This window comes from Syngnathoides biaculeatus, chromosome 23 (assembly GCF_019802595.1).
Source record: "Syngnathoides biaculeatus isolate LvHL_M chromosome 23, ASM1980259v1, whole genome shotgun sequence".
NCBI classification, from domain to species: domain Eukaryota; kingdom Metazoa; phylum Chordata; class Actinopteri; order Syngnathiformes; family Syngnathidae; genus Syngnathoides; species Syngnathoides biaculeatus.
The window spans coordinates 11,326,961-11,339,991 of NC_084662.1; the positions used below are offsets into that span (position 1 = coordinate 11,326,961).

A 13,031-nucleotide genomic window follows, 5' to 3' on the forward strand; every position below is an offset into this window, starting at 1 on the left:
TTAGGAATCCATGCCATAAACAATGGGCGAAAAGGAGCGTGCCTAACTTTACAAGGTCACACCCCCCCCCCCCCGAGCGCTTAAGCCGGCGGATCGCTGCCGCTCACGATTGGGTAAACCCTTACAATTCCGACAAAGCAAAAACAGAAGAAGAAGAAGAAGAAGGAGGAAAAAAACAATTTGGACACTTTTGGATGTTGCTCGAGTCGATCTTATATTATGTGATATGCGCTTTGATTGCGTGCCATGAAAGCAAAGTCTGTCAGATGATACACGCTGTAAGATAAATCTTTAATGATTCTTGGGGGGGGAATTGGGTCACGACAGTAGCAAAAGAGATATGATATAGCGGCGATAGAAATAGAACAAACACAAGATGGCAGAGATAAGAGCCACTGTACATCTTTGTCATGCTAATTCCAGCGCCACACTTGAAAGAAATCAGGTCGTGTTTACAAATGAAACATTTACACAGTGGTCTTGAATCGCACACTACACATTAATAGTATTTAACGATGATAATGATAAAGTAACAGGATTAGCAACAACATTTTGGCAACATTTTGCACGGTCCGTTTTAAGACCCGATTCTGTCACTAAACGTGACTCATATACCAATATAATTCCGGTTTTGTCATCATGGAAATAGAGCCTCTCTAAATTATCCCCCAGTCACTCCCTACATTTTTTCCCATCTGTTTTGGTATGCGTGGTCCATTTTGAGGTCCCACTTCTGTCACCAACTATGGCACCTCTTCTCATTTTGGGTGACAAAGTAATGCAAATCTTATGTAAATGAATCACTGGCTCTCCATGATTCATACTTTTGTTTTGGAATGTACGGTCCATTTTGAGATCCCACTTCTGCCACCAAATATGTATATCCTTGCCCAATATGGAGTAATGCAAAATTTGTATTCAACCAAAGAAAGGGAAATTGAACATCATGACCAATGTTCCCTCTAAGCTGCGCAACTGCGCATTTGCGCACTTGTCGCGCACTCTCAGCGCGGAGGAAATCATTCTCCATTTTCAAGGGGTACACTCATAATTACAAACACCGGGGTATGTGAATAATACACGAAAAAGTGGTGAAACTGGACGAGATTTTCTCTTTTTTTTTTGAGTAAAAAAGGTCTGGTCTGAAGCCAAAGTAGAAAGTACAGGATGAGATGGTGTATAATGTTCAAATTCCACCTTGGCACATCTTGATTGAGGATGAAAGCGCAGATGATACATTGCCCAAAAAGCTAATTCTGTATTTTAAATATAGGAGGCAACATAACATTAACCCTAAAACTGTTTGGGAGCATCATTCAGCTTTCAACATGAGTTGCGAAAAATATTCAGCAAGCAATAATTCAGTTTTACACAAAGAAAAATTGACGGGAATATCGGGGATGTGTGTTTAAAAAAAAAAATGAAAGTTCGGAGCGACATTTCAAATTTATAGTTAAAAGTTGGCTTGGTATGTATTTGTATTGTGATGGGTTTTTTTTTGGTTTGTTTACATTTTCAGTGTAAGTTAGCAAAAACACAAAATTGTTCTTAAAAAATGTTCTGATGGGAATGAAATGCTGAATGTTTGTTTTTGTAATGTATGGCTCATTTAAAGACCCCGCTTCCATCACCAAATATGGTTTTCCCCCCTCCCCCAACAATGGAGTGACGTGTCTTTCTACCGCGTTCACGTACAGGGAAGGCCTACGCTCCCGAGTTTTACTACGACACCTACAGCCCTCTGTGGCAGAACCGGCCCAGGATCTACGACTTCAAGCTCCAGTGGACGCAGATGAACCCGAACGCCGTAGACCGCATCGTGGCTTACCGACTCGGCCTCAGACAGGTAGGCTGTTCTTCCTCGCTTCCCGTATTTTAACCTTCAGTGAAATGTTTTTTTTTTTTTTTTATTGCTTCTGGATCTTTCTAAATTTGGGATAATCTGATAATCTCACATCCCTGTTATTGATCTGCCTTTTCCCCACTTCTGCGCGGGTGCATGAGTTTTGTTTTTTTTTGCCACGGGGAGATAAAAAGAAACCTTCTCCCCCCCCAAAGTTTGCTCGCTTGAGTTGGCTCGTCGGCTTCACCTTGACGCCGACGAATCTTTACACCTTAATTCAGCCTCTTGCCGCGGCATTCGAGGGTGGGAGTGAGCCTCCGGGGGGGGGCGGGAGAGAATCGCTAAGAAGCTGTCAGATGCAGTCAAGAGTCCTGTGGCTTTCTCTATTTTTATTTTTATTTTTTCAGGAATCGTTCCCAAAATCATTTGAAGCGTAGTTGAAGAAGGGAGAGAGGAAGGGCCGGCGGAAAAAAATAAGACTGCAAACTGATGGATTGCTCGCTTAGACTTGCAGTTTTTTGGTGGGCCTTCCTCTTGCTTTAAATCCCGTTTTGGCAAATATAAAAACTAGCAATAGCTGTGCCTTAGCGCTGGAATGCTGCAGTTTTATGCTGCACAGTACCCACTTTAGCACACTTTTTCTTTTCAAGTGCTAAGCTAGCACTAGCGTGCGACGATGCTGTGCCCTAGCGCTGCAATAGAGCTCGTTCCATTTTCACGGCGCCATATTGCCAGTCAAACATAGCTGCTCGACGTTGTGGGAGACGTTGAACTGGAGAAGAATATTTACAATACCCGCGACCTGTTGTGCTGTTGGTTGTCACGACAGACGAGACAGATATTCAAAGAGGTCATTCCAGAAGACCAGAAAATATCGATGGATTTTGGAAATTAAACATGACTGATGATGCTCAACCAAAATGGACACATGCCTGTGTAGCGGTTATTCTTCTCAATCTCAAATTACCCAAAAAGTATTTATAATGCCAAATTGGCTCATTTGAGAACAATGCGCGTTAAAAAAAAAAAAAAAAAAACTCTGTCGCAGAGGTTTACTGAGGTTAAGTGCGGCCGTAATCGCTTCCGTGTACGTTCCGTGGAGACGACTCCGTCCTCTTTTTTTTTTCACTCATAGTTAATGAATGCGAGTTTGTGTAAAACCTTACATTGAATAATAGCTGAAAAGATAGATTGATTCCTGCAAAGGTTAACATGTGGCCGAACACGCTTCCGCGTTCAGGAGCCCTCTAAGGCGTCACTATGTGGGATTAATTCCTGATGAGAACAGATCCAGCAACAAAGTATTCGTATTCGTCCAGACTTTTACAGGCTTTCAAACCTTTCCGTGTAAATCTCGACGACTTACTCACCAGATCCACGTGTAGATCCAGTTGCCCAAGACAAGCGGAAGTGAATTAACAGGCCACTTTCTTATCGGCGAAAACATTGACCTTGGCATTATATACGGTTCCTCTATGCCGAGTTTACCTAATTTTTCCACGTACCTTCATTTATTTTTACCTTCTAAATGTCTGACGGAATCGGACAAGAGTCTGGGCGTCGTGCTACAATACATATTTGCCTGTCGATTTAGCATTAAGCAATGCTTAGCTTGACCGGCAACATGGCGAGGTAAACAAAAGTCACGTGATTTTATGACGTAGGTACACGAGCTCTATAGTACACCCCACAGTCTCCACTTTGCTGCTCTCAGGTTATTGTGCGTACAGTAGCTCTGGAACACCGTTGTACTATGCGGCGCGGTCTCCCGAGTTTTTTTCTCCTGTGTTTTAAAGTTAAAGTTATTTCTGACTTTGAACCTCGTTCTGAGAAGGAAAAGGAGGAGAAGAATGCTAACCACGGTCGTTTGCATTTTGCCCAATTTGGTAACTTTTCAGGGGGTCTTCCTCTTCCTCACGCTTGGTATTTGTAGTATTTGTAGTATTTTCTTTCCAGCTAATGCGGCAGGCGGGACGCCACCTTCGGATAAAGCCGTACGCCTGCCGGCCGCATTAATAAGACAGATTTACAGGTTACCACCAATGTGAGCTGACATCCAAGAGCCAGTTTAGATAATGTAGCTTCCGCGCTAAAAAAAAAAAAAAAAAAAAAAAAACCCCGACACGGTGTTGCATGTATGCGGCAAACATTCCGAGTCCATGTTTGTGTCGTCACGCTTTTTGTTCCCCGTCAGCTCTCTCTGGGGAAATTGCAAAGAAAACTATTTCACGCTTTCTCAAAGCCACTCACCAGTGGTTTTGTCTGAAAAGTCGCCAGCCCCGACGCATCCCTAAGCCGGTTCGGCTCACAGCTGCTCCTCAGCCTTGTGCTAGCATGCGTGTTAATTCAGTAAATCTCATTAACATTTCAATGTGTTTTTTTTTTTTTTTTTTTGCACTCAAAGAGAACATTGCTAGTCCATTTAGTTTAGCCCAGAATTGGTGTTTTGGGCAAATGAATTCATTTCTATCTTTTTTTCCCTTTGTATGTCAGGAGAGTACACGGTGTGGCCATTATTTGCCTCCTGCCAGGCAAAACAACCTCCTCCTCTGTCCTGAGATTGGAAATTATTTGCTGTGTGCAAACCTTTTATGCCAGCAATTTAACAAAACAAAGCAGGTTTTTTTTTTTAATGGCTTTTAAGGATACCGAGCAAGGATTTAATCTTGATATTCTTTTTAAACTAATAATTGCGTTTACGTCCAGAGAGATACCGTTGTTGAGAAGAAATGCCAAAGAAACCAGGTACTACGAGTACGATAACAATCTGGTTTATTGGGTTATGTATTATTTTTTCTGTTTTTCATGTAGGCGGCACTTTGGTACAGATGGTAAAGCGTTGGCCTCACAGTTCTGAGGTCTCGCGTTCAATCCCGGACCAGCCCGTGTGGAGTTTGCATGTTCTCTTCTTCCTCCCACATCCCAAAAATAGGCAACATTACCATATTTTCCCCAGCTAAAAGCCTTTCATTTTCTCAAAAGCCGACGATGCGCCTTATAATCCGGTGCGCCTTATATATGGATCAATATTGAGCGTTTAGTGGAGCGCCATCTAATGGATGCATAACATAACCCCAGCCTCTACTGTAGCATCTATTTTATGCGCCTTATAGTGCTGTGAGCCTTATATATGAAAAAAGTTTTAAAATATGTCATTCATTGAAATTTCACCTTATAGTGCGGAAAATACAGTAATTAGACATTCTAAATTGCCCCTAGGTGTGATTGTGAGTGCAGCTGTTTGTCTCGATGTGCCCTGCGATTGGCTGGCAACCAGTTCAGGGTCTACCTAACCTCCTGCCCGTTGACAGCTGGGGCAGGGTCCGGCACTCCCCGCGACCCTTGTGCGCATAGGCGGCTAAGAAAATTGATTAATGGATGTTTTTCATCTAAACCACAGCGGATTTGTCATTCAAACATTTGAGAATACACTGCTCGTCATGACAAAAATAAACCCACAAGCTAATGTTAGCTAAGCATATTGTTATGCTTTAGCTCTGCAAAAGTATACGCCACATTCTCCACTTTTGATTCAGTACTCAACGCATAAAATACAAAATGACCTGCTAAGATTGGACGTCGTAACGATGGTCGAGGTAGCTAAGGTGGAGGCTCATATCTGTAGCGGTTTCCTTTTTAAATTTTCAACCTAAATTGTTCCATATCATAGCTTTTGAATCATATTTGACCCTGATTGCTGAGGTCAAAATTTACAGATAGCTCTGCGGGTGCACAACAGTCCTGCAGGACAATAAGCTCCACAACTCATTGATGACAACAATTTTGACCAGCGGCTCTCAGAACTCTCATTTTCTTGGCAAATTTCAAGCTCGAGATGTGGAAGTTTGTTTTTTTTCCCCCCTCTCCCTTTTGTAATGGATTGTTTTGTTATGTCTTCTGTGGCCGTAGGAGAGAGACGCTGAGAAACAGTTTGGCTCAAGGCAGAAACGGCAAGCTCGGGAATAAATCACAAACACGTACTGTTTCAAGACACCTCTCAAACATTTACCGCCTGCTCCTGTTGTAAAATCTTCCCCCGGGAGGCAAAAAAAAATTCTTCCTCCAAACAAACCAGGCAGGATCAGGCCACATCATTTGTCCCAAATTGATCTGTCAGCTCGATTTGTATACGTCGGTCAATACCGGCAACACTAATTACATGCTGGCAATCTACAGTAAACCGGCGGTTGCTGTAACATTACAACCCTTGCAACATATTACTGCCATCAATCCTCCCGGTTTTCGCCTTGGTAAAAAAACAAGAAAAAAAAAACAAGGAAAAAGTCTCATGCAGCCCAGCCGCAATCAGAGGATGCTAAATCAATAGGGCACGCTGCCAGGGAAAAATCGTCCGGAATAAACGTGAATAGGATGCGGACGGAAGCCCGTGCCGTGCCGTGAATTTAGTGGTCGTTAATGCGTCAAAACAAATGTGTGAAATCCATAAACATACGTACACCTGTGCGGTTTTTGCGTGATCACCTGATATGGAATTGCGACTATTTGATTTAATGGCTGTTTGAAACCCAAATCTAGCGTCACGGAAGCCAACAGTACTCTGCATACCCGCAAGATCATCCATCCATCCGTCCATCCATTTTCTTATTGATAGGCGCCATTTTCTTGCATTTTTTTTTTTTTTGTACCCGAGTCATAATTTTTCTGTTGCCCAGCTACAAACTGTGTGAATTATGCAATTAAAATGCAGTATGTTATTGCTTATATGACCTGCTGGACTTATCCTCACGAGGGTCTCGGGGAGTGCCGGAGCCTATCCCAGCTGTCAACGAACAGGAGGCGGGGTACACACTGAACTGGTCGCCGGCCAATCGCAGGGCACATTGAGACAAACAGCCGCACTCACAATCCCACCTTGGGGCAATTTAGAGTGTCGGATTAATGTTGCGTGTTTTTGGGATGTGGGAGGAAACTGGAGTGCCCACCCGGAGAAAACTCATCACTCTCATCACGGGTGCTGTTGTAGAGTTCCAGCTGCTTTCATTTAATGAACCGGGAAGCGCTGGAGCCACGTTGACCACAGAACACTAAATTATACATTTTGGACCCTTTTCAAGAAACCTGTAAGAACAAACAAAGCGAGTATAACCCGAGGATGAAATCGGCGCTCAGCAGCTTGATCAGTCGTATTTGTACGGTTTGACTCGGCATTGCGCTGCATAGTGGGAGACGGTTTTTCACATCTTCCTCACAGTTTTGAGGTTTTTGTGCCGGGATATAGCTGAAGCCTTCTTGAGTGGGGTTTGCATGCTCCCCCCTGTGCTTGCGTTAACCCGAAATTGTTCATAGGTGTGAATGCGCACTGCGATTGGCTGGTTAGTATACTCCGCGGTGCATCCTGCCTCTCAACAAAGGTTATCCGCCTTTTGGGAATGCGGGGCCTGAAGTTGACCCACAGATTTGTCAGCTTCTGAGGTGAGGAAAGAGGCAAGACTCTCGCTTCGGGAAAGAGCACACAAACGAAGTTTTCCAAGCGAGACAAACTCGGAGCAGCCCGCGATCTCTCAGCCGCTCTAAATATCAACAAACTCAATCGGAAATGGTATCAGGAATCCGAGCGAGAAGGAATGAGCATCTTCGCTGGAAAATCTGCGCCGGTCCTCGGGGACCGCGTGAGGCTGGAGAAGATCCCCGGGGAGCCGGCGCTACTTCACATCAAAAAGGAGTCTGTTGAGGTTGGCTGAGCCATCTGATAAAGGCAGAACGGCGAGCTCATCTGGCCTCGCCTTCCCCTGAGAGTCGCTGGAATGCAGAGGAAAGAGGACACTTGGGTCACCTCGCTCGCGTCTGCCGGTGAGACATAATTCTGTGATAAATGGCCCCGGAGTTGTTTTGCTCGGCAAGCTTTGTCTCGGTGATTGTTTGTAATTTGACAGTGAGATCAACGTGGAAGAGGAAACGCCACGATGCTGATGGGCTGCTAAAATACCGTCAGAGTTAACTTACCAGAGTCATCATTTTTCTGTCGCCCAGCTACAAACTGTGTGAATTATGCAACTAAAATGCAATTTGTTATTGCTTATATGTCCTGCTGGAATTTGTATAAAGATCATGTCCCCCCCCCACATTGGATTGAAGTTATGGCAAAAATTATACCACTGGCCAAAGGCTAAGTTGTACTGCATTTCTTCATGGAGTAGATGTGTGGCTAGAGCTTGAGGCAGTTAAACCCCCCCCCCCCCCTTTTTTTTTCCCCTCCTTAACCTGCCCTATTCATCTACACGGCCATGCAAAATGGTGGCTCTGTATGCCTTTTTGTGCTCGAACAGTTTTCCTGTGCAACAGGGGAGTACTCCTTCTGCTTATTTTTTTTTTTTTTTATTATTCAATTATTTATTAAAAATGCAGCCAGACAGCAAAAGGGTTTGAGGGGACAGAAAGAGAAACAGAACAGAGAAGAGGAATTCGGGTGCAAAATCACAGCAGAACATTAGCTAGTCTAGATCTTTGATCACAAGTTACAGTCATCCATCAGTCCATTTTCTTCACCCCTTATCCTCACGAGGGTCGCAGGGAGTGCTGGAGCCTATCCCAGCTGTCAATGGGCAGGAGGCGGGGTACACCCTGAACTGGTCGCCAGCCAATTGCAGGGCACATGGAGACAAACAGCCGCACTCACAATCACACCTAGGGGCAATTTAGTCTCCATGCATGTTTTTGGGATGTGGGAGGAAACCAGAGTGCCCACCCGGAGGAAACCCACGCAGGCACGGGGAGAACATGCAAACTCCACACAGGTGGGTCCAGGATTGAACCTTGGACCTCAGAACTGTGACGCCAACGCTTTACCAGCTGCTCCACTGAGCCGTCCCCACAAGTAACAAGTCAAATTGAGTTCTTCTTTCTTAATCCTCTAACGAATATGTTCAATGTGTGTACTGAGAAATCAAATGTACTGAAGTCAAAATTCCGCTGTTGAATTCCCACCCGTAAAATATATAAAATACCTTATTTTCCGCACTATAAGGCGCACCTAAAAGTCTTTCATTGTCTCAAAAGCCGACGGTGCGACTTATAATCCGGTGCGCCTTATATATGGATCAATATTGAGCCTTTAGCGCAGCTCCATCTAATGGATCCATAACGTAACCCCAGCCTCTACTGTAGTGTCTATTCTCTGCGCCTTATATATGAAAAATGTTTTAAAATTGGTCATTCCTTGAAGGTGCGCCTTATAGTGCGGAAAATACGGTACTCCTGAGCTCAACACCAGGGAGAAAACTGTTGTTGTTGTTGTTTTCATCTTAGTAGCATTCCATGCTGGGTTTCAAACCCCAGACCACAGAAGTGTGAGTCAGGAACGCGTACTACGAGTCCACTGCGCCGGTATTTGCATTTTATGATAATAATGTCCAATCAAAAAGCTTTAATATGGTTATATTCATTAACTGTCAGGAATTTTTGTTCGTTTTGACTCGCCAGTACACAAGCGCGAATGTCTATTTACTGGCAAAACTAGCTGTAATGAAAAGCTTATAATAGCGTAGTATTCTCCAGACTGTAAGTAATTACTTCATTCAGAGTGTTCCCCGACACACACTTGCCACTATTTCGTTGGATTTGCCGCCGGGACCGAGAAGGGCGCGCATACATCGCTTCCGTTTGGGATGCAGGAGTCGTCTCCCCGTCTTTGTGAAACGGCCGCCTGCCCGGTTAAAGCGATTCTCAAGGATAAAACGTACCTCGCCGCCCCACCTCGCCCCCGCGGCCACTGCGGCAGCAAACCGTTGTTTGTGCTTTTGTGAATCTCAAAATAGGAGCCGCAGCTCAGCCGTCGGATGTATGGAATTCCATCAGTCTGCCGTCCTTAAAAGTAGCGTTACCTTTGGGGGGGTTGCACTCGGGCTGATATGGCCGCATCCTGGCTGATGGGCCCAAAGCCGTCTCTGAATTCAAAGGCTCGCGAGCGACTTTGAAAGCAAATGTGCCTAATGAGCAGCGAGCTGTCAACAGCTCGCACAGAAAAAATTGTTTTAGTTGTGTAGCATTTAATTTTGCCGAGTCCCTACAAACGCGTAGAGACGAGGTTAATTGGCAGATGAGAGGGAACATCCTGCCGAGGATTTTGAAAAGGGATGCATACTTGCGCGGATTAAATGTAAATACGCCAGGGAAAAATGTCCTTTGTAATGTTCATCCAATAAAGATGAATGCAAATACCACTCTGCAGCCTTAAGATCACTTTACATTCTCAATTGTGGGGGGAAAAAAAAAATCGGATATTGAAAGGATCATTTGCAGAGCTGATGAAGCTTCTGGTTTCACAGTAATCCAAATCAATAGGAGTCAACCAATTAGCAGGAAGTCGCTGCCTAAAAAAAAATGTGCTGATTTGGCTCTCCGTGTTTCAAGTCTTCATTCTACATTCAGTAGCTAAAATAAAATAAATGATTCATACTGCATGCAAAATAAAATGCAGGAGGATCGAAACGCTTCCTTGCAGGACTCCTCGTGTCATCGTTTTACCTGTTTGTTTGTTTGTTTTTTTACATTTGCTTGTGAAAGAAACGCTGAGACATCTTGTATCTCATTCGTCTTCCCCTAAATATGCTAAAATTTCTCACTATTATTTCAGCTACATACGGTACAGTACATACTTTTCGTGGCATTTTTGTTTGGTGGTGTGCTGCGAAAGTTATGTAAAATATGTCTTGGGTCAATAAAGGTCTTTGCAAGTGACCCCATGAAACAAAATACAGGGGGCTTGGAATACTTCCCTGCGGGACTCCACGTGTCATCGTTTTACCTGTTTTTTGACATTTGCTTGTGAAAAAAATGCGCTGAGACCTCACAATTTAAATAGCTAAATACAGTATAGTTCATTTATCCATCCATTTTATGAACCTTTCAAAGGTCAAATTTGTGATTATATTTAGACATTATTATTTCAGGTACATACAATACAGTACATACTTTACGTGGCATTTTTGCTTGGTTGTGTGCTGTGAATGTTGTAATGTAAAATATGTCTTGGGTCAATAAAGGTCTTTGCACGTGGCGCCATAAAACAAAATACAGGGGGCTTGGAACACTTCCCTGCGGGACTCCACATTTATTTTATATATTCTCTTCCATTTGTATTTATTTTCGCCATTTTGCTCGTCATCGCCGCAGATGGGACAACAGCGGTGGTGGGAGCAGGAGATCTCCATGACCGGGCCCATCAACAAAGGAGAGCTCATGACCCACAACCTGACCGAGCTCATCAAGCCAGAGTCCTACGAGGTGCGTCTTACCCCCATCACTCGTTTCGGCGAGGGCGACTCCACCGTGCGGATTGTCACCTACAGCGGTGAGTACTGTTTTTGTTCAGCAATAAATGCGAGCGTTAAATAAATACCGAGAACCAATGTTAACATACACAGAAACAATAAGGAGAACAATAAACACATTAATTATTGCAACAACAACAAAAAACCCTGCTTTGGATCATCACGTATGCTTTTTTTTTTATTCTGGTTTAGTAATTGTTGTGTTCTCGAGAATTATTCTTGTACTGTATTTTTTTTTTTAATTCACTTTACTTAGTACCGTCATAACAAGATGACAGACTTGTTCCTCTTATTATTTTTAAATCAATCCCTTGTATTTTTGATAAATAGAAACTGCAAGTTTAAACTGAAATCTATATTTGTGTTTAAATTAGTTTATCCCTACACGTAATTATTCCACTAGAATTGGCAGTAGGATATTTAATCAGCGATTGCGGCGCTATTGGATAGAAATTATTTGGTCTGTTTAATGTTAATTCAGACATAAAATGAGAAAAAAGTGAGTCATAGCATAGCATTATCACAGAATACCTAAAAAGCTGCTCTCGATCAATTTTGAAGTAATAAATTCAGACCCCTGCCCCTTAAAATTGGCTTTGATGGTGCCAAAATTTGATCAGTTTCCTAGTTTTATTGTAAAGGTTCAATGCACTTATCACATGATAAATAAATGTGGATTTTGAAATTTATTAAAATGTATAGATGCAATACATCCATCCATCCATCCATCCATCCATTTTCTTAGCCGCTTATCCTCACGAGGGTCGCGCGGAGTGCTGGAGCCAGCTGTCAACGTTGCAGGAGGCGGGGTACACCCTGAATTGGTTGCCAGCCAATCGCAGGGCACATAGAGACAAACAACCAATCACACTGACGATCACACCTTGGGGCAATTTAGAGTGTCCAATTCATGTTTTTGGGATGTGGGAGGAAACCGGAGTGCCAGGAGTAAACCAACGCTGGCACGGGGAGAACATGCAAACTCCACACAGGCGCGTCCGGGATTGAACCCAGGACCTCAGAACTGTGAGGCCAACGCTTTCCAGCTAACCCACCGTGCTGCCTAGATGCAATACAGTATATACATATTAAATATAAATATTGTATGTCTTCCATTCCATTCGCAATGTGGCTTACCCTGAATAGGGTTGCGGTGTGTTGGCACTGACTTGGGCCGAAATGTGGGCGTACACCCTGAACTGGTCACCAGTCAGTCACAGGGGACATACTGTAGATATTGAAATATCTTTTCTCGGTAAAATGACGCAAAAGGACTTGAAACTCAAAGTCTCGGACTTGAGACTTGACTCGGGGGCTTGCATTTCCCAACTCAAGACTTGACTCAGGACTTGCCCGTCTCGACTTGGGACTCAGGACTTCAGGGCAAAGACTCGATACATGACTTGAGACTCGCGAAGGAGTGACTGTAGCCCTACTGTAATGAGAATCAATATTTTCAAGAATATCATCCTAAATACTACAGAGGGAAATTCTTTTACAACACACGCTACAATTTTTAGCCGCCGCTTGAGGAAATACGGTAGTCAGGGTTGGAAGATTCAAACCGCTGCTTCTGTTACCCTTCAGGAAAGTCACTAGCACTGCGTTCAGATGAGCTCAGTTTTCCGGACATATTACTCAGCGAAACATCAAAAGTTCACCCTGGCACGAGGCGTCGGCACGTTCACGACATGGAGGATGCGCCGGATTATGTATGATATGCAAGAGAGGGTCGGGGGGGGGGGGGGGGGGAGTGAACTCATTAAAATAATTAGAATTGCATCCAACACCGTCACCAGGAGACGGCCGCAAATCGGCTTGCTTTGCTCCTTTTGCCCGTTTGAGCCAAATGAATGTTGATCAAGCGACTCATCGCCTCCTTCCACCGTGACCTTTAT

General features: G+C 43.8%; 1 protein-coding gene across 6 annotated transcripts in view; it reads left to right on the forward strand.

The window, feature by feature from the left end:
* The window catches only part of LOC133496745 (MAM domain-containing glycosylphosphatidylinositol anchor protein 2-like), a 175,004-nt gene that overhangs the window by 128,362 nt on the left and 33,611 nt on the right, over nt 1–13,031 (forward strand). For all 6 annotated transcript variants that reach the window (XM_061812670.1, XM_061812673.1, XM_061812667.1 and 3 more), the window contains 2 exons: nt 1,698–1,846; nt 10,976–11,153. In XM_061812670.1, the coding sequence (XP_061668654.1) occupies nt 1,698–1,846; nt 10,976–11,153 (327 nt within the window). The remainder of the gene's footprint in view (nt 1–1,697; nt 1,847–10,975; nt 11,154–13,031) is intronic.